Here is a 23,191-nt window from a genome sequence, read left to right on the forward strand (position 1 = left end):
ACTTTGTTGAAGGAGGCTTTGCTAATCATCTCCATACTGATGCAGACTCCCTGCAGTGATGCTAAACACAGGCCTGAGCGGAAGCGGCCTCATTCCCTGGCCACAGCGCAGTGTGGGAAGGAGCTGGAAACCAGAAGGGCCCTTTAAAAGGCCTGGTTCCTTCATCAATGACACAAATGATGAGGTGTGTGGGTAGAACTAATCAAATCAAATGTGAAGTTGCCTTAAAAATTTCATGAAAATTTTGCATTTGATTCTCTCACTGGGGCCCTGGCAGAAAGGTTTGTACTCTTGAGGGTACCCAATCCAGAACAGGAGGAGCTCAGGGCTGGATGGTGTATAACATCCTTTCTAGATCCAAAATTCCTTTATACGGAGTCAGAAATAAATAATACCAGAATCAGCATAGGTAGAAATATTTGGATCTAAGGGCATATAAATTCAATTTATTTTTTCAAAACTCCAACCAAATAAAACACCTCCGCAGATCAGATTCACCCACCAACTTGCCTGTTTTCAAACTACAGGGGACTAGGAGTCTATATTTTCAGAACAGTCCCCAGGGGACTCTTATGGTCAGGCAATTGGAAACCCTGATATAAGGTATGCATGAATTCTACGTAAATTAAAACCTGGTACCAATGGAGCCATTATCCTGGGTAGGGATAATAATCCCTGTAGTTTTTGCCACACAACAGTTTAAATGACATGATGCATATTGTTTTGTGAATTTAGGGACTAAAGTTATCAGATCAGGAGGCGTGCAGGGGCTTACAAATCTCTCTCCTCTTGCTCTTCATTGCAGTGGTGGACCAGGTGTGTAGAGGTCCTATAATCACCGTAGCCCTGGAGGGAGGTACAGATCCTCTTGACTTCTTGCCTCTTCCTCCTAGTAGCTCAGACTCCAGGCTGTGAGCTGTTCTAGGGCAGAACACCAAGGGTGTACCTCTTCCTTCACTTACTCATTCTAGGACCTCTTCTTTCAAAAGAGAGATCTGAAAAAGAAAGGGATACAGATTCCAGTCAAACCTTAAAAAGAGGGGCTGTCCTTACTGCCCCCTTGGGTCTCTCCTGGCCCAGCTCAGGTGCCCAGAGCCCTGTGCATGGTGTTCTTTTACCAGGATGCTGATTTCCAAGACCCCATTTCTTGAGCCAAAAGGTGATGGTCCAGGTTTCCATTCTTTTGAAGCCCTACTGTGGCAAATTAACACAACAGATTACGCATAAGGCGCTAAATCAAGAGCTTCATGAAAGCAGATGGAAGTTTTCTTCATTTCTATGCCCCTGTCCCTGGTTTCTGGGTCACATTTGAAGGGCTGAGATGGAACTCAATATAAAGCTAAATGTGAAAAGGTGGCAGGGTTTCAAACATACTGGCATTTCAGTAGCTCCCTTTATTCATTCAACAAATATTTGGATGCTTACTATGTGCAGGGCATATTCTAAGAGGCATAGAGGGCAGTGGATTTCAAACTTTAGTGAACCTCAGCTTCGCTTGGAGGGCTTGGTAAAGCACAAAGTTCTGAACCATAGCTTCTTAATCAGGAGGTCTGCGTGGGCCCTGAGAATGTGCAATTCTAACAAGTTCGCAGGTAAAGCTGGTGCTGTTGGTCTGGGGACCACACTCTGGGAACCACTAGAATGAGGCACGGCAAGAGCCAAGTCCCTGACGTCACAAGACGCACAGTGTAGAGGGTGCTTATGCCATACTGACCTACGGTGGAGGTTTCGGTCGTCTGTGCAAGTCAGAAGGGGAAACGCGAAGGGGGCACAGAAGCCCCTTAAGCTGCTGTCTGGGCCTGCCACCCCCAGAGTCATCCACAAACTGTGAAGTCAGATGTGCCGCGCCCCTCCCCTCCTCGGGGCCGCCTGGAAAGGAGCGGGCGGGAGGAGGGAGCCCTGGCACATCACTCGGGCTTGGGCCGTGTGAGCATCGGGCGCGCACTGTTAGGACCGGGGGGTCGGGGAATCAGTCCCGGACAGGCCTCTGCGAGAGGACAGCAGAGGAAGGCACCTTCCCCCTACGCGACCCCGTCTGCGCTGGCGCTCGGTAGGCCGTCGGGGTGGTGGCAACGGCGGCGCGGGGCGGGGCGCCGCGACCCCCGTCCTTCCGGGGCAGAGCCGCTCGCGTCGCCTCCGCCCCCTCGTCGCAGCAGTCCTCGCCCGGCTGGCTCGGCCTCGCGGCGCGGGGACCCGGCGGCGCCGCAGACCCGGCCGGCCCACGAGCCATGGCCCAGCCCGGCGAGGAGGCGCTGTCCGGGCCCGAGACTGCGGTGCAGATCCGCGTCGCCATCCAGGAGGCCGAGGACGTAGAGGAGCTGGAGGACGAGGAGGAGGAGGAGGGGGCGGAGGCGCGGGGCTCGGGGGACCCCTCTCGGTACCTCAGCCCAGGCTGGGGCAGCGCCAGCGAGGAGGAGCCGAGCCGCGGGCACAGGTAAGCGCGGCGGCAGGGCCCTGGCCCAGGTGGGAGTCGCCGACCCCGAGTCCCGGCCGAACCCCAGTTGCGGGAGCACAACTCCGCGGGCATAGCGGGTCGTCTCCCCCCCACACACCCCCCCCCCCCCCCGGCCCCGTGACGCTGCTCTGGGCCGTCCCACGGAGTCAGAACTGGCTTTTGGCGGTTGCTGGTGACCGGGTCCGCAGCCTTTAACCCCACCAAGGCTTTCGGAACTGGCGGCGGGGATCTGAGGGGCCTAGACGTGGGCATGCTCTGGGACCCAGGGGGAAGTCCTTCCTGGACCATCCTCGCCATCTCTTCCCCAGACTCTCCTTCCCTGAGCTCACCCAAAGACCCTCCAAAAAGCCTAGCCCAACCCAGTCTCCACTTCCGAAGCAGGCCCACCTCCCCATGAGAGTGGCCCCACCTAGCCTTCACTGCCATCATTTCCCTGTCTGCTTATCAGTCCAAGTGGGGTTGGGGGGCCGGCCAGGCACAGCTGACACTTGCTGCTGGGGGATCCAAGGAGGAGTGATTTCACCGTGTAGAGTTCATTTGCCCCATTTGGAATCAGTTTAGGGCTTGCTGCTTCATCCTCCCCTGCTGGGGGATTCCCATTTTCATGCCCCTTCTCCGTCTGACTTCTAAGCTTGCATCATCATCTTGCTGCCTTGGCGTTGGGTTCCTGGGTAATGGGTAGTCTAGCACAAGAAACCACCTGTCTAAGCTCACCTCTGGGCCCTGAGCTTTATTTTCAGCCAGAGAGAGACCTTACTCTTGTGTCCACTAACACCCAGGCCTTTAAGGACTGTGATTTTTTTCCTGCTGTTGAAAGGAGCTGCAGTATGGAGCATCCCTAGCAATAGGAGTAGGGCAGTGACAGAACTTGCAAATAATGGGAGATCCCAAGAGGCATCTATTAAGAGTCCTCTTTGCACATGCTCTGAGCTACCAGAGCTCTGCAGGATTATTCCCTGGCAGGCATATATTTACTTCATTGGGAGAACACTCAACCCAAGGGCATGAGGATCCTGGGTCTAGAGCCATTCCCCTTCACTGCCTGACCCTTCCCTAGTGGAAGAGGTCTAGATTTAAGGACCCAGAATTTCAGGGCATTCAGATAGAGGTATTTGAGCAGGAAAGTCCAGCCCAGTGGTTTAGTGCAGCAAAGCTGGGCAACAGCAGGTGACATGACAGATTAGTACATAATATCAGCACTTTACTGTAAAGTCTGATTCATTCATTCACTCACCTGTGTGCTGAGTATTGAAAGTATAAAAATAATGAGTCACTGACATCTCACAATCTTGAGAAGGCAGCCACTTAGTCAAATCATTTCAGAGGTCATGTAAAATAGTCCAGAGTGGCTTATTCTGCTGAATCTGTTTGCCTGCAACTGTGGCAAAGAGCTGTCCCCTATCCCGGGTACTACATTTTGAGATTGTACCATTAGCAGGGATTAAAGCCCTACTTATTTCTTGGGAACCCCTATGGAGATCTAGAAGAACACGATCCTTTCTTCGGGCGTGGGGTGGTTCTCACCCCAGAGCCACCCTTCTCTCCCAGCTCCAGGGGCTGGAGTCTCATGGAGCATTCAGTCTGAAGCCTTTCCTGCTGCCCACTGGCATAGAGTTGACTCCAGAAAAATCCCTGGGGCTCTTCAGGGTGGTGGAGCTGACAGAGCCCAGCGGGCAAACATCCAGAGCACAAGGAGAGTGCAGCCAAGAACAGGAGCCACGCTGTCCCCTGCTTGAGCCAGCCTGGCACAGCAGCGGCCACCACCCTGTGTGGACACTTCTGGGCTCCCAGAGCCTGCAGGAGAAAGCCCAGGTTCCCATATTCGCTGGTTGAGATGGGTATCCACCCGTATCGTCCCTCAGCCATTGCTTCCTTCCCTGCCCGTTTTAACAATTCGTGCTCCCCCAGTGCTGACCCCCACTAGGTCCCTGAACACAGGTTGCTGTTTTGTGTCCACATGTCTTTGTGCTCCCACCTCAGGTCCCTCTGGTTAAGTTCTAGTAGCCTTAAAACTTCGCTGCCTCTTCCCCACCATCCTCAGTCCCTACCCCAAAGCCAAGTTTGTTTTCTCTTCTTCGTGTTGCTGTAGTACTCTGTACACACCACAGTTGTAATTCTATAGTTTTGTCTCCCTCATAAGAATATGAGCTCCATGACTTCAGGGACCGCGCTTACCTGGTTTTCATTGCATCCTCAGTGCCCAGCACAGCACCTGCCACGTAGTGGGTGTTCTATAAATATTTGTTGAATGAATGTGTGTCTCTCTCCTAGCACTCACTCCATCAAGTAGAAATATTTGTGTGTTTCTCCTCTTCTAGACAGTGAGATCTTTGAAGGCAGAGACCTTGTCTTAATCTTCTCTGTATCTTCAATACCTAGCACCATCTCTCTAGTCTTACCCCCATCTTGCCCACTAAAAAGATGTCTTTTCTTTTATTCTCACCTTTTTAACATAAAAAATTTCAGACATAAAATGTGAAAGAGTTAGTAACCTGAGCATTTGTATACCTGCCATCTAGACTAAACAGTTGTTAGTATTTTGCCATATTTGTTTGATGGATGTATAATGTGCGTGGTTTCCCCTGAACTATTTGAAAGTATGTTGTACACAAGACTTATACCCTAAGTACTTCATTTTGTAGCTCTTAATAATGACATTTTCTTATAAAATCATAATACTACTACTGCAACTAAGAAAATTAACAATAATTCCCTAACATAATCCCTAAACTAATCTAATAGTCAAGTTCCACATTCATGTTTCCCCCAATTGTCCCACATTGTATTTTACAGCTGTTTCTTTTTCACCTCAAACCAGAACCTCAGATCGAGACAGTTGTCTATTATATCTCTTTAGAATCTTTTAATCTAGAGCATCCCCACTTTTTTTTTAATGCTTTCCTATTTTAGATAAGAGCCCAGATGTCTTGTTGAATGTTTCACAGTTTGAACTGGTCTGGTTATGTTCTCATCGTCTAGCTTAACTTGCTCCTTTGTACCATGTGTTTCCCGTAAACTCAAGTTAGCGCAGAAGGCTTGATTAGATTCAGTTAAACATTTTGGCAAGAAGACTCTTTGGGCACTCCCATAAACTTATTGTATCACCCAGGCAGCATACACCATTAGTGATGCTAAATTTGACTTTCTTGGGTAAGGTGATCCCTCCATTGTGATTAACAAGTAACATCTGGTCTTCTCGAGAATATTCTTTCACCAGCGACATTTCACCTAATGGTGTTAGCATCCACTGATGATCTTTGCTTGAGTCAGTTCATCGGGGATTACATATTGGTGATTTCCTCATTTTATCATTCTTTGTACATTTATTAGCTGACATTCATATGTAAAATAGAGCTTTCCATGATCATCTGGGATTGAACAAGAGTCCCTCGTAAAGAGGCAAACAGAAATGAGCACTTCCTTGCCTTTTCCCCCTCAGTTTATTTTTTTCCCCTCAGTTTATTTTTGTTTTCTTCCAGTTTTATTGAGATATAATTGACTACAGCGCTATATAAGTGTAAGTTGTACAAAATAATGATTTGACTTACATGCATCATGAAATGATTATTGCAATACGTTTAGTGAACATCCATCATCTCATATAGACACAAAATTAAAGAAATAGAAAATAAATTTTTTTCCTTGTGATGAGAACTCTAAGGCTTTACTCTCTTAACATCTTTCATATAACATACAGCAGTATTAATTATATGTGTCATGTTGCACATTATTTCCCTAGTGCTTATTTATCTTATAACTGGAAGTTTGTACCTTTTGACCACCTTCATCCAATTCCTCCTCCTCTCCCCCATCCTCTACCTCTGGTAACCACAAATCTGATTTCTTTTTCTGACTTTGTTTGTTTGTTTTTGAAGTATAATTAACCTCCAACACTATGTTAGTTCCTGTTACACAACATAGTGATTCGATACTTCTGTACACTTCAAAATGATCACCACGATAAGTCCAGTTACCATCTCTCACCATACAAAGATATTATGTAATTTTTGACTCTATTCCCCACACTGGACGTTTCATACCCGTGACTCATTTATTTTGCAGCTGGAAGTTTGTGCCTCTTAATCTCCCTCACCCATCTGTCTCCTCCCTCTACTTCCCTGCAACCGCCAGTTTGTTCTCTGTTTCTGTTTTCTTATGTTTGTTCATTTGTTTTTTAGATTCTACATATAAGTGAAATCATACAGTATATGTCATTCTCTGTCTGACTTATTTCATTTAGCATAATACCCTCTAGGCCCATTCATGTTGTCGCAGATGAGAAGATTTCATTCTTTTTTATGGCTGAGTAATATTCCATTGTGTGTATATGTGTGTGTGTGCATGTATATATATATTATATATATATATATATAATATATATATATATATATATATAATATATATATACACGCACCTAACCACAGCTTCTTTATCCATTCATCCATCTGTTTATGGATACTTAGGTTGCTTCCATATCTTGGCTGTTGTAAATTATGCTGTGGTGAACATAGGGGTGGATATATCTTTTCTAATTAATATTTTCATTTTCTTCGAGTAAATACCCAGGATAGAATTTCTAGATCATATGGTAGTTCTATTTTTAAGGAATCTCCATACTGTTTTCCATAGTGGCTGCACCAACTTACATTCCCATCAGTGGTGCATGAGGGTTCCCTTTACTCCACATCTTTGCCAACACTTGCTATGTAGTTGTTCCCGTGATACCTTTTCCAGAGTTGGTACATACCTATATATGTTTTCGACCTGTCCTCCTGAACCTTTATTTTTTGAATCTTCCCTCATGTTTTTATATTGCATTATCAATTTCGTTGCCTTTTTGAACCTTTTCAGATTCATTATCATTTTCTAGAGACGAGTCAAAAGAAACTTCACACAATGGTACTGGACCCTAGTGTTTTTCATAAATGTTATTTTCTCCTTTGTGTTCACTATCCTCCATGTTGCTGTCCATCATTTTCCTGGTCTTGGTGACCCAACCAACATATATTAGACCATTGGCAAGGATAGATGATGAGTCCAAAAATTTTTCTGTACTGAAAGTCTTAGTGAGGAGCTCATTACTCCACCATTTTAGTTTGGGTATTTTCCTTCATAAGGTATCATCTGATTAACCACTCAATTAACAGCCAAAGTAGCTTGAAATTTTATGAGAAAAGCAGCCTTGGAGATCTTATCCTGCCCTTATTTCTCCAAATCATTTACAAATATAATAGATATTTCAACACTGGTCTGTGGAGCCCAATTAGCTGTTTCAAAATGTACCCCTTATTTCTATGCTTTGTTTCCATTTCTAGCAAGTTTACAGTCATAACAAAAGAACTCATCATCGCTCCCAATTTATAATACTTTATTTAAAGCAAAACAGTAACACAAACGTAAAACTTTTTCACAGTCCTCTTGAAAGGCCACTAGCAACATATTCACCAGGAACCATATTTTCTCCCTAAAAGAATTCTGATAGGTGTGATTTGCCCATACAGAAACAATTCACTTTACCTTGGTGATGCTTTTTAAATTCCTACTACGTGCAAGGCTCTGGGTAGAATGAAAGAACCCAATATGAATCCTACCCTCCCAGAACTTAGAGTTCAGGGCATTAATAAGGTATGCACACAAGTAGCTCTGATACAAGTAGAGGCAAGTATTAGGAGAAGTTGACATGATTTCCTTCCTGGGAGAGTTATGTTTGAGATGGGCCTTGATGTGTGACTAGGATTCGGACCTGAGAGAGAGGGGCAAGGTATTCAAGGAGATGGGAACAGCATGCACAAAGGCATAGAGTCCAGAAACCTTGTGATATGGGGAACTATATGTCTTTATTTGCTTGGAGCAAAGGATCTGCAAGGAAATAGAAATGCATTTGGAAGCTGGTTACAGCCACATTCTAAGTGAATCTGAATAAAGAGCTAAGGATTTTGGATTTTATTTAATAGGAAATAGGAAACATTATTAGTATCAAGACAGAGCAGTGGCATTTTATAGCTGTTCTTGAAAACGTGTAATAAGGCACAGAACGGAAGAGACTGTAGCCCAAAATACAACAGGAAGTGACAGGAGGTGGGAAGAAAGAACCCTAGAAAGGCTGTGGTTGGGAAATACGCAAAGGAGGCAAGAGTGAAAAGGGATGCTAATATCTGAGAGGTAATTTAAATTCTTCCTTTAGAACAATTGCCCAGCCTCTCTACCTGCCAATGAAAGGTAGTAAACAATATACCCTTTACTTCCCAGGGGAAAAAAGAAACAAGATTATTTCCTAAAGGAATTGAGTGAACTGAGTGGTGATCTAGGACTGCTAAGGTAGAGCTGGTACCTGATATAGGGCTCCTACTTAATTGTTCCCTTCCAGTTCACTCTGAAGTGAAGCCTGCCAATTGGCATGCCCCACCCATGTATATAGAGCCACCTAAGGAAGAAAAACAATAGGAGGGTACATATTCCTAGGGGGCCCTCACAAACCACCAAGAAAAAGCAACCCAGACTTCATTCTTCAGAATGAATAACTATGGAGCCATAGTTCCCTACTCCTTATGTGTGGGCTTCCTTCCAAGGTGTACCGTATGGAAAGGGGGGGAAAGGAGTCACTTTCCGGTGGAGTCGTATGACAAACACTACCTCAGTCAGGTGATCAGGGTCAACATCCACAATTATCAGTCTTTGGATAGAATGGGCCCTTTATATGATGCGATGAGAATGGAAATTTACATCAGTGGTCCTCTTCCCAAAAACTCATATCCCCAGTCTAATCATGAAAAAAGTATCAGACAAATCCCAATTGAAGGACATTCTACAATATACCTGACCAGTACTGCTCAACATTGTCAAGGTCATCGAAAACAAGGAAAGTCTGAGAAAGTGTCATAGCCAAGAGAAAAGAGGAGCCTAAAGAGACACAATGAATAAATGTAACGTGGGATGGGATCCTGAAACAGAAAAAGGCTATCAGGTAAAAACTAAGGAAATTTGAATAAAGTATGGACTTTAGCTAATGATAATGTATTAATACTAGTTCCTTAAGTGTCCCATACTAATGCAAGCTATTAATAATAGAAGAATTCTGGTGTGGGATATGTGGGAACTCTATGCTATTTTCACAACTTTTCTGTAAATCTAAAACTATTATAAAATGAGTTTATTTTAAAAATATTTTTAAAAAGAAAAAGATGGCTGTTTACCAGCCACGTGAAGAAAATCAGTGACATGAAAATTAAATGGAAAAACTAACCCCAGAGGATACAGAGGGAACACTGTTGGAAACAGAAGAGGCTGTTAAAAATTATATATACTCCAGTTAGTACCCTGAGAGAATTTAAGATAGTGTATCCACAGAATAAGAACAGGATGCTCTTAAAAAGGAACGATCTGAAGACATAAAAGAATTTTTAAAGACTAAATAATTACTGAAATTTTAAAAATTCACTGGAAAAGGTTGGAAGATAATGTCAAGGAAATCTCTTCACATATAAATCAAAGACAAAGGCACAGACAGACAATGTGATAGAAAATAATAGGCATAGAAGATCAGTCCAAGTGGTCAGTCAACTGACAGTATTTTAAGAAGAGAACTGTAATCTTAGCAAATGCCTTCTCCCTGCAGTGACCAATGTTTATATAGTAATAATAATGACCTACAACTGATTGACTTTCAGAGTTTAGTATCTATCTATAGACAAAGCATGAAATAGTAGTTCCAGAATAGACTTGTAAATATTATGAACCATGACAAAATGAAATAAAGGCACATCTGATAAAATTTGGGAAGTTGGAAATGTAAGGAGAGTTGAAGGAAAAGGAGGGGTAATAATATGCACATCATATGTTGTGAGGAATTGGGAAATTTTTTTTAATGTTGGAATAAGAAAGAGAATTTTAAGTATATTATTTAAAACACATAGAGAAGGCTAATAGAAAAACCAAAAATAATATAAAAATTTAAAAGTTGAAAGAAGAGGCTTTTCAGTGACCCCAAATCCTTCTTTTGTATAATAGGACATCAACAAAGAATTTCGGAAATTGGCAAGTGATATATAGAGCTATGAACTTATTTCATAGACCTATACAGCAACTCTCATAGGAATTAAATGGTTGAATAGAGGTTGCATCTAGGAAAGAGGAGTGGAGAGGGGGATTGTTGCTCTCTTTATAAGTTTTCTACTATTTTATTTCAGTTGGTTCTATGTATATGTATTACTTTAATTTTTAAGAATTATTTTTTGATGAGCTATTAATAGGGTCCAAGAGAGAAGTAATGAGAACAGTTGGAATGGAAAAGAGAGAACAGATGGGAGACACTGCAGAATAAAATCAGCACTTGATAACTGACTCAATGTGGGGGCAAAGAGAAGGCTGAAAAATGCATCTTAGGTTTTGAGTCTAAGCACATAGAAGAGAGTGTAGGGAAAGTCATTTGTGGGACAGTATGGGAGGGAAGATAATGTGGTTATTTTAGGAAAGTTGTAATTGACAAAAAGTTGTCAGTGTTCATATATAAAGAATACAAACTTCGGGCTTCCCTGGTGGCGCAGTGGTTGAGAGTCTGCCTGCCGATGCAGGGGACAGGGGTTCGTGCCCCGGTCCGGGAAGGTCCCACATGCCGCGGAGTGGCTGGGCCCGTGAGCCATGGCCGCTGAGCCTGCGCGTCCGGAGCCTGTGCTCCGCAACGGGAGAGACCACAGCAGTGAGAGGCCCACGTGCCGGAAAAAAAAAAAAAAGAATACAAACTTCTTTAATGTTTGTGAAGGATACATGGTCTTTTGTGTTCGAAGGCTGTTACAAGAACCAGGAAACAGTGCCGCAGGCTCCCCTATATAAAACAGGCTTTCCTGATCTTCCAAGATTCCCCTTGGGAGATGTACAGTTGCTGCTGACAGCACCCATGCAGAGGGAGGGGTCCTCTGGGGGCAAGAAGCTCACCTCTGCACTCACACAGAGGCTTTCTGTCACCTCCCAGTACTACCCACCTGTTCTGGAATTTCTGGTTAGTTGCTCACCAGGTGCAAATACTGACACAGAGTCACCTCCCAACACATTATGGATTATTCACTGAGCGATTGTGTGAAAAGAAGATGAGGTTCCCAGGTAGAATGTCTCTTGGTAAACAGGCCCAGGCTTTGGTCCTACCTGAGGCTGAGTTCTGCAGAAGGTGACAGCTTGATTCTGGACATATTGATATTGAAGCAGTATCAGGCTACCCATGTGGAAACGTCCAGCAGGCAGTTAGGAATTGAGGACTGGACTCAGGAGTGAGAGCAGGATGGAGGAGTAGGAGGAGAGGCAGACTTGAATCAGATGAGCCAACCAGTGGCTGAAGTGTCGAGGTTGCCAGGGGATAAAGAACCAAGGAAAGATCCTTGGCAAATACCTACATTTCAAAATGGGGGAGGAAGAAGATCCTGAAAGGGCAGTCAGATGGGAAGAAAACCCAGAAAAGAACAACTCATGTAAGCCCAGGGGGAGAATATCAAGAAGAAGGTGATCAACTGTGTCCCATCCTGCAGCCAGGGGCAAGAGACCAAGATGGAGAAAAGGTGCCCAGATATAGCAAATGAATTCTTTGGTGGATGTCCAGACACACAGAACAAGTCTGAGGAAGGTCTGGGCAAGTCTGATTGGATGAACTTGATTTTCTTAATCAAGTCTGAGGTAGAATCATCTGCAGGGAGTAAAGTCTTCCCGTGGCTGACCTTGGGAAGAATGGGAGGGTCTAGAATAGGCACTGGAGAAAGTGAGAAAGTGCATCATCTTCCTTCCATTATGTTTTATTTGTGTGTAAGTTTACTTTTAGTGATGGCATCAACTGCTCTGGTTAGGAAGTAGGACTTATTGGTCTGTGAGTCCCTTTAATGGTCTGGTCACCTGTGATATACTAGCCATTTGTAGTAAGTTGGGCCATTTTGCTTATGCCTCTGAGTCCACCCAAAACTCTTCGCTGGTCGTTATCACACACCTCACCCCATCCCCTGCTATTCATTGTCACCCTTGTCAGCTGGGCCCAGAATTTCCTATGCATTCTTAGTTATTTCATCTGGTATATTCAACCTATCCATTTTAACTACTATCTAGGGTGTACACTTTCTGTAATAAAGTGAAAATTTGTACTTTCCATCTGGCATTTTCTTTTTCATTTCATTGATTTTCCCACTGACACTTTTCCTTTGGTGTGTTTTGAGCACCTCTTTTCTCAGTGTAGCGTTACTATCCTAGTATTCGGCTGTAAGTAGTAGAAGACCCAAATAACAGTGAATTAAACAAATAGGATTTTATCTTTCTCATGTAATAATCATAATTATGCAAGTATGTAGTTATAGTAGTTGGTTCAGCAACTCAGTAATATCAGAACCAATAATGTCAATAAATTAGGCCAAGCTGATTCTCCTGACCTTTTCCTTATGGTAATAAAATAGCTGCTACAGCTCCAACCATTACATCCACACTCAAAACAGATAAAAGGGGAAGGGGCAAGGCCAAGACCAAGAGATTTTCACTTGTATGTTATTGGCCATAACATGACAAATGGCTACCACCTGGAAGAGAGACTGGGAAAGTGAGCATTTAGTTTTTATAACCTCCGTAGTAAAGGAGGGCAAGTAAGAAAGAGTTTGCTGTTAGCTGTTGGGTGAGTCAGACTGGTGTCTGCCACAGCTACCTTTTAGGGACTTTTAAAATATTCAACTTATCTACTGTTTAAATTGCACTTGACCTGTTATATCTAATGGGCTGCCTTAACATATTCCCTTAGTTTATCATCCCATTTTTAAAAAGCCTTTTGAAGAAACATACTTTTAAAGTTAGTCTCTCAGACTGTTTTTTTTTTTCCTTTAGTACATACGCATTTGTCTTCTGACATCAGTAAGGTATTTTAAAAACCATTTCCAGACTCTCTACAGGCAAATAACTAAAACTCTTCATTTTTAAGATCTACAAGTACCTGTATTTTATGCTAAATGTAATTTCTGAAATTGAAAAATTGTGAGATAGATTTAGTTTTTTTTTCTCCTGCCAGAATATTCGATTTTTTTCTCATTTGGACTCTTACACAATTGCTTTTTTTTTAAGGTTGTGAGCCAGTGAAAATTTTGCTGGAGTTGAAGAACGTGCGGAGGCAAGAACGATTTGTGGGGAGGGGAGAATAGGAGTATGTGTGAAAAGCATCTTGGCAATGGCAGAGCAACATAAATGTTAATAGAGGGTGTTGTTTTTCTTTTTTAATGATCTTCTGTTCTTGTTAAAAATGAAAGCTTGACCCATTGACAGATGAATGGATAAAGAAGAAGTGGTGCATATATACAATGGAATATTACTCAACCATAAAAAGGAACGAAATTGGGTCATTTGTAGAGATGTGGATAGATCTAGAGACTGTCATACAGAGTGAAGTAAGTCAGAAAGAGAAAAACAAATATCGTATATTAACGCATATATGTGGAGCCTAGAAAAATGGTACAGATGAACCGGTTTGCAGGGCAGAAATAGAGACACAGATGAAGAGGAGAACAAACGTATGGACACCAAGAGGGGAAAGCAGCGGGGGGTGGGGTGGGGGGGTGATGAATTGGGAGATTGGGATTGACATGTATACACTGACGTGTATAAAATGGATGGCTAATAAGAACCTACTGTATAAAAAAAATAAAATTAAATTTAAAAAAATGAAAGCTTGATTTCTTAGCTAGTTGGGGGCAAAAAATCTCTCCCCTTGTGGCCATGTGATTCTCACTTCCGAGGAGCCCAGTTCACATGTGACCCATTACGGTTTCCTAGGGTTGCTGTAACAAAGTGCCACAAACTGGGTGGCTTAGAACAACAGAAATTTATTGCTTCATGGTTCTGGAGGCTGGAAGTCTCCTCTCCGAGGAGACTCTCTCTCTGAGAAGATCAGGATGTCAGCAGGGGCTTGCCCCCTCTTGAGGCGCTAGGGAAGGGTCTGTTCCAGGCCTGTTCCCTAACTTCTGATGGTTTGCTGGCTGGCAATCTTAGACATTCCTTGACCTCTGCCGCACCACCCCAACCTCTGCCTTCATCTTCACGCGGTGTTCTCCCTGTGTGCGCGTGGATTAGGGCCCACCCTACTCTGGGGTGACTTCATCTCTAACTAATGACATCTGCAAGACCTTTTCTCCAAATACCATCACACTCTGACATATGGGGGGGCGGGACTTCAACACATGAAACTTGGGGGCTACGGTTCAACCCCTAACACCTCGTGTCCCCTTCTGGTCTCAGTGGCGCCACGACAAGTGGGGGCGAGAACGAGCGTGAAGACCTGGAGCAGGAGTGGCAGCCCCCGGACGAGGAGTTAATCAAGAAACTGGTGGATCAGATTGAATTCTACTTTTCTGATGAAAACCTGGAGAAGGACGCCTTCCTGCTAAAGCACGTGAGGAGGAACAAGCTGGGGTATGTGAGTGTCAAGCTACTCACATCCTTCAAAAAGGTGAGGCTTCGTTCTCAGAAGCCGCTTTGAGGATTTCAGAGGTGCTTTGGGTTGTGGTTCTCAATATTTTTTACCCCCTTGAAACCTGATGACTAACAACTTTTTATTTCCTCCAAGCCCTGGAAAAGGGGAAAATGATCAAGAGAAGGGATTTAGGATCATTATTAAGAATATCCTCCCACTCTATTAAAAGGGTCCTGGGTGTTGGGACAAGTCTCAGCTGGTGGCAGTTATGAAATGACATTACTTGTTCTTAGCAAAGTTCAGGCACTCTTGCCGGACAAGTGGGTGGCCAGGAGGATGCTGTGCCAGGACAGGGGGCTCAGTGACCTTGAGAGACACCTACCCAGCCTAGAATTATCTGAAATCAAAGCTCTTCATTTGCCAAGTTGAATAAATAAGAGGAGGAAGGAGCTCTGGGAGATGAGCCTCCTCCAAGACATCAGCCTTCTTTGCTGTGTAATGCCAACATCCTCATCTATAGGATGGAGTTGCGGGATATCTACCGCATGTCTCTGCTGTATAGATCCAGCAACTGGGTTGTGAATTCCCTGCTTCTTGAAGAGTTAACAGGCCAGTTGGAGTAAGAACTCTGTGTCTCCCTTGGGGAAAGTGTATTTACTAGAATGGAAAAGCCCACGTGGCCTGTTGCATAACAGGATGTGTAACGAGTGGGTCCCAGCCAAGTTGCCTGTGTTCTTTGTCAGAGAACACTGGAGGAGAGCTTTCCTCCCGGAGCTCTTCTCTGCCTCGCCCGCTGGAATACTCTGCCCTCTTCTCTTGATTTCTTTCCTTTATTCGTTCATCAAACATATTTGCTCTGTATTCTGAGTGCTGTGTTAGGCACAGGATATACAAAATGAACATGTCATTCCCCCGTGCCCTGGCAAAGTCCAATAAGGGGCACAGACCAGTGAAGGATCACAATATGACCATCAACAGTACTGCAATAGAAAGAACAAAGTACTGTTTGGAGCTAATTGATCAGAGCAACTAACCCTGCCTGGAGAATTGAGAAGTCTTCCCGGAAGCAGTGACGTTGAAATAGGATCTTGAAGGATGAGTAGGAGTTTTCAAGTACAGGAGAAGGGAAAGGGCATTTCATGTTGTAGAGGAAAAACCTACTCTTCTTCCTCACAATACTTCTGCCACCAGATGTGGGGGAGGTTTTTGCCCATACCAAGCAATTCTGTGACACCCAGCTGGGTGTCTTACAGTTTAACCCAATTCTGACACTGTCTACCTGGGGATAGCATCAGATCCCTACAGGCTAAGGGTTCTGCACCACACTTTAGATGCCAGTCACAAGGGATCCCCAGGGATCCACAACTTCTGTCTGACTTGGCTACAAATCCGAGGTTCCCATGACCTCCGCCCTCTTGGATTAGATTATTTGCTACAGCTGTTCACAGAACTCAGGAAAAGACTTAATTAGATTTACCAGTTTATTAAAGGATATGATAAAGGATACAGAGGAACCACCAGACGCAGAGATGCACAGGGCAAGGTCTGGGAGGGTCCCAAGTGTGGGAGCTTCTGTCCCCATGAAGTTGGGGTGTGACACCTTCCTTAGGATATGTTCACCAACCTAGAAGCTCTTCGAACCCTGAACTTTTGGGATTTTTATGGAGTCTTTGTCATGTAGAATGATCAATTATTATTATAATAATTATCTTATTATATAATAATAATAATACGGATATTATTACATCCATTTCCTGCCCCTCTCCCCTTTCTGGAGAATGTCAGGGCTAAAAGTTCCAAGCTTCAAATCATGGCTGGTCCCATCCAGGAGCCCACCCAGAGTCGCCTCATTAGAGCAGAAGATGCTCCTTGTGCTCTATCGCTCAGGAACTTACAAACGTTTTAGGAACTCAGTGCCAGTAACAGGGATGAAGACCATATATATATATTTCTTAGTATAAGTCACAGTATCACACATGTCCAGAGAACAGTGAGCAAGCCCTCACATGAAAGTGCTGGTGGGGGAACCCAAAATGGAGCAGCCAGTGGAATCATCCTGTACATTCCTTTATTCCTCCCCAGGGACCCTAAAAGTGAGCCTAATTTTCTTTCCTTTTTAAGTTGCCACTTACTGGATCTTTCAACAGAGAGTTCTCTGTTGAAAACTGGCTGCAGAGTAGACACAGACTCCCCAACACCTCCAAAATGATAGCAAAGACCCTTTTCATTCTAAAGCGTTTCCTGCTAATCATAATAGGAAACATACATGACCAGGGCCATCACAGAGTTTTGGAAAATCTTACCAAGTTCTAGTAATTGCACAAAGATGGCAGCTCTCTGGTTCCTCTTCCTAGGTGGTGCCTGAACACTCCTTCCCCAAGCTCACAGACCCAGGCCTGGGATGCTCAGACCTAAGAGAGATTCCCAGTGGCCCTGACTCCTGGCTCTGGGCGGTGGATACTGGGTCCTGCTTCTCTCTGGATTGGCCATGGCCTTCCAGCAGCTTCTCCGGCCCTCTGAGTAAGGCCACCCTGGCCTTCCTCCAGGCACTCCTTGCCCAGTCTTCCCCTGCTCTCCTGAGTGCTCCCTCCTTGACTGGCAATGGAGAAGGCCCCCCCATGTTTCACCCCCACAGAGCCATTGTCCTGTGGTCATCTTCTTCACCCTTTCTGGATCCCTCATAGACCCTGTCCACCTGCAGTTCAACTCTCCAAGCCTGGACCTGCTTCTCTCTGCCCTTGGCTCCTGCCACGGTAATCAGCCCATTGATTCTGTGTGTAGGTGACTTGTGATTCCCATACCCTAAGCCCCAGTCTGGGCTGTTTCACCCAGAGGCCACAGGCTAGAGTGGAGAGTGCCCTCTCTCCAGGAGCCTGCCGGTACTACTCAGAGCTCTGCCAGGGCTCCCCCACCCCGCCCTGTTTGGGAGCCCTCCCTTCTGAGGTCCGGCAAGTTCCTGTTTGGGTCAGGGTGCCTCTGCAGAGCAGCTGCACTGGCTCCGGGTGATCTCGCCATTCCTGGCTCAGGTTACCCACCCACCCAGTCACGTCCACCATTTCTTCGGGATGACTCATTCTCCATGGCATTCCCTTCCCCAGAAGTGGGCCTCTCGAAAATTACTGTTTTACCGTATAAATATAGCTTCCATGCACTGCAACATTGATACGCACAATTTCCACTAAAGGAGGAGGAGTGAGGGACCGTTTCATCATTCTCCTTGACACCCAAGTTGCATTTAATTCCAAGTTGAAACAGCCCACATCATCTTCAGGAGATACTGAAAGATCTTTTGGCACCTTCTGTGTCTTGAATGCAGAAATGTGGAAGCACCACTTCAGAGAAGGATTTGAATGTTAAAATCTCCAGATCCTGTCAAAATGGTAGCCTGTAATATTTGAAATAATGATAGCACATAGTATTTGTTGAGTACTCACTGTGAGCTGGACACTGTCCTAAGTTTTATATATGTAAAACGTGTGTCTGGGGGTAGATCTGTATATATTTCTTTATTCATTTAGTCCTCATGATAGTTCTATGAGGTAGACACTATTAATGTCTTCATTTTACAGATGAGGAAGTTGAGGTACTGAGGGACTGCATAACTCTCAGGTCTTACTGTCAGTTAGAGGTGGCCTCTGGATTTGTGTTTTCAACAGCCTTGTTCCACAACCTGCAGGTTTAACCTTTAAACTTGCACAGAATAAAATATTTCCATAGCTCGGAAAGATCTGTCGGACAGCACTGTTCTAAACCGTGCTGCCTTGTTTGTAACTGTAGAAAGTGTATTCGTTCACTCACTAGGTTTCTGAGTGCCTGCACATACCGGGTATAATTCTAGTTACTGATGTTCCAGGGGTAAGGAAAGGAGGGAGGGAGATTATAGAGGACACCAGGAGGACAAGGACAATAGGTACCATCTCTGATTTGCTCTGTGTTCTTCAGGTAAAACACCTTACACGGGACTGGAGAACCACAGCACATGCCTTGAAGTACTCAGTGACCCTCGAGTTGAATGAGGACCACCGGAAGGTGAGGAGGACCACCCCTGTCCCACTCTTCCCCAGCGAGAACCTCCCCAGCAAGATGCTCCTGGTCTATGACCTCTACCTGTCCCCTAAGCTCTGGGCCCTGGCCACCCCCCAGAAGAATGGAAGGGTGCAGGAGAAGGTGATGGAACACCTGCTCAAGCTCTTCGGGACCTTTGGAGTCATCTCGTCGGTGCGAATCCTCAAACCCGGGAGAGAGCTGCCTCCTGATATCCGGAGGATCAGCGGCCGGTACAGCCAGGTGGGGACCCAAGAGTGCGCCATTGTGGAGTTCGAGGAGGTGGAAGCGGCCATCAAAGCCCATGAGTTCATGATCACAGAATCTCAGGGCCGGGAGAGCATGAAAGCTGTCCTGATTGGTATGAAGCCACCCAAAAAGAAACCATCCAAAGAGAAGAACCAGGATGAAGAACCCACGTCGAGCATCCACCTGAACAAGTCCCTAAACAGGAGAGTTGAGGAGCTTCAGTACGTGGGGGATGAGTCTTCCGCCAACAGCTCCTCCGACCCCGAGAGCAATCCCACGTCCCCTATGGCTGGCCGGCGCCATGCAGTCGCCAACAAGCTCAGCCCTTCTGGCCACCAGAATCTCTTTCTGAGCCCGAATGCCTCCCCGTGCTCAAGTCCTTGGAGCAGCCCCTTGGCTCAACGAAAAGGCGTTTCCAGAAAATCCCCACTGGCCGAAGAAGGTAGGCCGAACTCCAGCGCCAGTCCTGAGACCTTTCGCAAGTGCATGGATTATTCCTCGGACAGCAGCGTCACTCCCTCTGGCAGCCCCTGGGTTCGGAGGCGCCGCCAGGCTGAGATGGGGACGCAGGAGAAGAGCCCCAGAGCGAGTCCCCTGCTCTCTCGGAAGATGCAGACTGCAGATAGGCTACCTGTGGGGGTGCTGAGGTTGCCCAGAGGCCCTGACAACACCAGAGGATTCCACAGTGGACACGAGAGGAGCAGGGCCTGTGTATAAATACCTTCTATTTTTATTACCAGCTCCATTGAAAACCTCCTCTGTTTTCAAGGTTCTGACAAATACCTGGCATGACATAGAGTGAAATTAAGTCCCATTGAAAGATTTTGTATACGTGTAGATCTCTTAATTTATATGTTTGTAATATATATGAATTGCCTGGTATGCTCTGGTTTTAAGACCCTCTTCTAGTTCAGAGCACCCATTCCTCCCAGCATGACCATTATTTTGATGATGCCCAACGTGTGTGAATGGCTCTGGAGGGCTGTGGGGCAGAGGCTGCCCAGAGAGGGCCTGGCAGTGGGTCTCTTCTTCGTGGCAGGGTTCTTCTCTCCAGTGACTGAGCCATCCTCAGTTGGCCATGCAAGGGCTTCTTGAAAGCCCAGAGGAGTTCTGTTGTACGACAGCAACTAGTTAAGCCAGTAGCATGGTGTTTTATACCACCAAATGTATGTTTCCTGTCAAGTGAATAAATAATAAAACACCTAACTGGGAGTTCTGGCTCTGAACCCATAGACTGTGCCTGACAAAATCTGTGTGCATCTGACAAGGCTGTGGGTGGTGTCATGAGGCTCTGAGGAGCTTAACAGGGACACATTTCTTGAGTGTGCCCCAGGGCTCTCCTTGGGGCTTCCGGCAGCCTGAGAGGTCAGCAGAGCTTGTGCAGATGTTAGAGCACCACAGTCTTTCATTACAAGGAATCGTACCAAACAAAGGCAGCTTAGTATAGACCAAGTTCTCTAGATGTGGTCCCCGGACCAGCAGCATTGACACCATCTGGGAACTTGTTAGGAATGCAAATTCTCAGGCCCTACATCAGCAGACTGAGTGAAAAACTCTGAGAGAAGGGCCTGGAATCTGGATTTTAGCAAGCCCTCCAGGTGATTCTGATGCACTCTAGAATCTGAGAGCCACTGGTATGGACAATGGTTGTGGGACTTGAGGTCAGACAGTTTGACTCCCATATCCCCAGCTTACTAGTTCTGTGACCTGAAGAGAGTTACCCGCCCCCCTTGGCCTCGTCGTATCCCTGTGAAGTGCTTTGCCTTGATGTCAGTTTCTGAGATGCAGCTGGCCCTCCATCAGTGTTAGCTCCATTTCAGTGGAAGCTGCCTGGGTGGAGCAGAAACGGTACTGGCCTAGATTCCAGGGTTCGCTTATCCGCTTGAACCTTGGGGGATTTTAGGCAAGTCACGTTTAATGGGATTCGTTAATAACTGTTGAACAGTGATTGGATGCCAGGGACTATGCTAAGAGTTTTCCATGCATTATCTCATTTAATCCTCCCAACCACCACACAAGAAGGTTCACATGTTATTTCTGTTTCACACTGGAAGAAACAGAAGCTTTGTGTGGGTAACTAAGTTGTCCGAGGTTTACAAGCTAGATGATTGGTGGGGCTTGAACCTAGCAGTCTGGCTCTGGATCCCACACTCTGAACACCAGATGGGTCTCAGAATGCGGAACCTCACCATCCACATTCCACAAAGAAGAAACCCCAAATGGCACTAATATTTATTCAGCACCTTCTATGTGCTAGGCATTTGGCTAGACACATTCTTTCATTTATCCTCTTAGTGTCCCTGTGAGGTATTATTGTACCAGTTTTACTCATGAAGCTGCTGAGGTAGGATAATACCTCAGGCCATTGTGAAAACGGGAAAAGAGAGTGTATTTTTAATTATACAGCTCTGTACAAATTAGCAGCTCTGTACAGCTCTGTACAAATTATCTGGTTAGTAAGATAGTGTGCCCCTAAAGTCCCAGAAGAATTCCTATAAACTGGTAAAAGCCTTCAGGAATTACTCAGATTTGCTATTTCCACCACTACAACTGTAGGTGGCCCAAAGGCTTATATCTGGAGCCCAGGCCTTCTGACCCTGGGCAGTGCCACTCCAGGTCCTGCCCTGGGCCTCCCTCTCTTACCCTCAGTCCCACTCACCCCCTGCCTGGTCCCTCCCACAGCCACTTGCCAATGGGACACCTGGGCTTCACCAGCTCTTACTGGCCTGGCTACATTCCAGGTGTTCCACCCCTTTACACCCTGGCACACAGCTGCAGCTCTATTTTAAGATCCTCTCCTGTGGATCGTAATTACTTTAAAAAGTACCTACACTCTCACCTTTCTATGTGAATACAGATGAGCTTGGCCTTCTGTCCGTGGCACTGCCCCATGGGACCTTACGAAAGAACCCTGAACTTGAGGTCAGCAGATCTGGATTCTAGTCGTGGCTTTTCTGGTAAGTAACTGTTTGGCCTTGAGCAAGTCATTTCTCTTTGTGAGTCATGGTTTCCCCTTCCAACCAGTGAATAATGGTAAGATGCTCCTTAAATAAGGCCATAAGGCCATGTATGTGAAAGTGTCTTATGAAATGAAAAGTACTTTATAGATGTTAGTCATTACCCTGCTCTCTGTCATCTCCAAAGACAAATCCTCCTTCTGTGCTCTGGTGCTTAACTAGGGCCTCACATGGGAGTCACCTAGAGAGCTTTCCAAAACTGCCTATGCTCCCCCTGACATAGTCTGATTTAATTGGTTCTGGGGTGTGGCCTGGGCATTGGTGGTTTTTAAAGCTCCTTGGGTGATCCTGATGAGCGGGCAGTGTTGAGAAGCACTGATTCCTTGGAATGAGGAGGGGACTTGGGATAAATTGAGGGAGTCTCAGAGACACTGATCCCTCCTCCTTATTCCAGTCTGGGGTGTGGTCTCCTTTGTAGCCCTCGGTGCAGCCCAGCGACCCTGAGCACCTTGCTGATGAACCTGATCTTCCTAAATCTCTGGCCAGACCTTTAGCTGGGGCATGGGATTCCTGTCTGTGAGCATAGCAGGACTTTCTGGAATAGTTTGACTGGGAGAGTTAGCCAACAGCCTGTTTACAGATGTTTCATTATTTTTAATGAAAACCAGCTCCCTCTCCGTGTGGGGACCGGAAGCCTGCTGTCCATCTCCACTTGTGGCGCTGGTAGAACATCCACATCCCGCACACATCCAAAACGCCACCTTGTCTGCCCTCCCCCACCCCCACTGACCCACCCAAGCACACACCTGCTGCTCCTGACTTCCTATCTCAGCCAGTGACGTCACTGTCCTCCGTGTCCCCCGGACTGGAGAAGAGACCTTGTAGCGTATGTGACGAATGGAGGTTCTGGGCTTTGACCCTCTGGGTTCAAATCCTAGTGACCTCTGACAAGTGACTTAGCCTCTCTGTGCCGCAGTTTCCTGTCCCAGGAAAGGTGGACGATGATAATTCCTCATTTAATTTGTCAGAATCAAATGAGTTAATTTTTGTAAACTGCTTGCTAACCTGCAC

The 23,191-nt window shown here is 45.5% G+C and overlaps 1 protein-coding gene across 1 annotated transcript; it reads left to right on the forward strand.

The window, feature by feature from the left end:
- Window positions 1-1,734: 1,734 nt before the first annotated feature.
- On the forward strand, window positions 1,735-20,777 carry LARP6 (La ribonucleoprotein 6, translational regulator). The gene is made up of 3 exons (XM_079912097.1): window positions 1,735-2,434; window positions 14,696-14,906; window positions 18,813-20,777. The coding sequence occupies exons 1-3, from the start codon at window positions 2,229-2,231 to the stop codon at window positions 19,878-19,880; spliced, it is 1,485 nt and encodes a 494-aa protein (XP_079768223.1). The 5' UTR covers window positions 1,735-2,228; the 3' UTR covers window positions 19,881-20,777.
- The last annotated feature ends 2,414 nt before the right edge of the window (window positions 20,778-23,191 follow it).

The sequence above is a fragment of the Stenella coeruleoalba genome (assembly GCF_951394435.1).
Source record: "Stenella coeruleoalba genome assembly, chromosome: 2".
NCBI lineage: Eukaryota > Metazoa > Chordata > Mammalia > Artiodactyla > Delphinidae > Stenella > Stenella coeruleoalba.

Excerpts from the sequence above, each read along its gene's own strand:
- LARP6 (XM_079912097.1), top strand. The coding sequence starts at position 2,229 with ATGGCCCAGCCCGGCGAGGAGGCGCTGTCCGGGCCCGAGACTGCGGTG. Across the intron at positions 2,435-14,695 it reads GAGCCGAGCCGCGGGCACAG|TGGCGCCACGACAAGTGGGG; the intron begins GTAAGCGCGGCG and ends TTCTGGTCTCAG. Across the intron at positions 14,907-18,812 it reads TACTCACATCCTTCAAAAAG|GTAAAACACCTTACACGGGA; the intron begins GTGAGGCTTCGT and ends TGTGTTCTTCAG.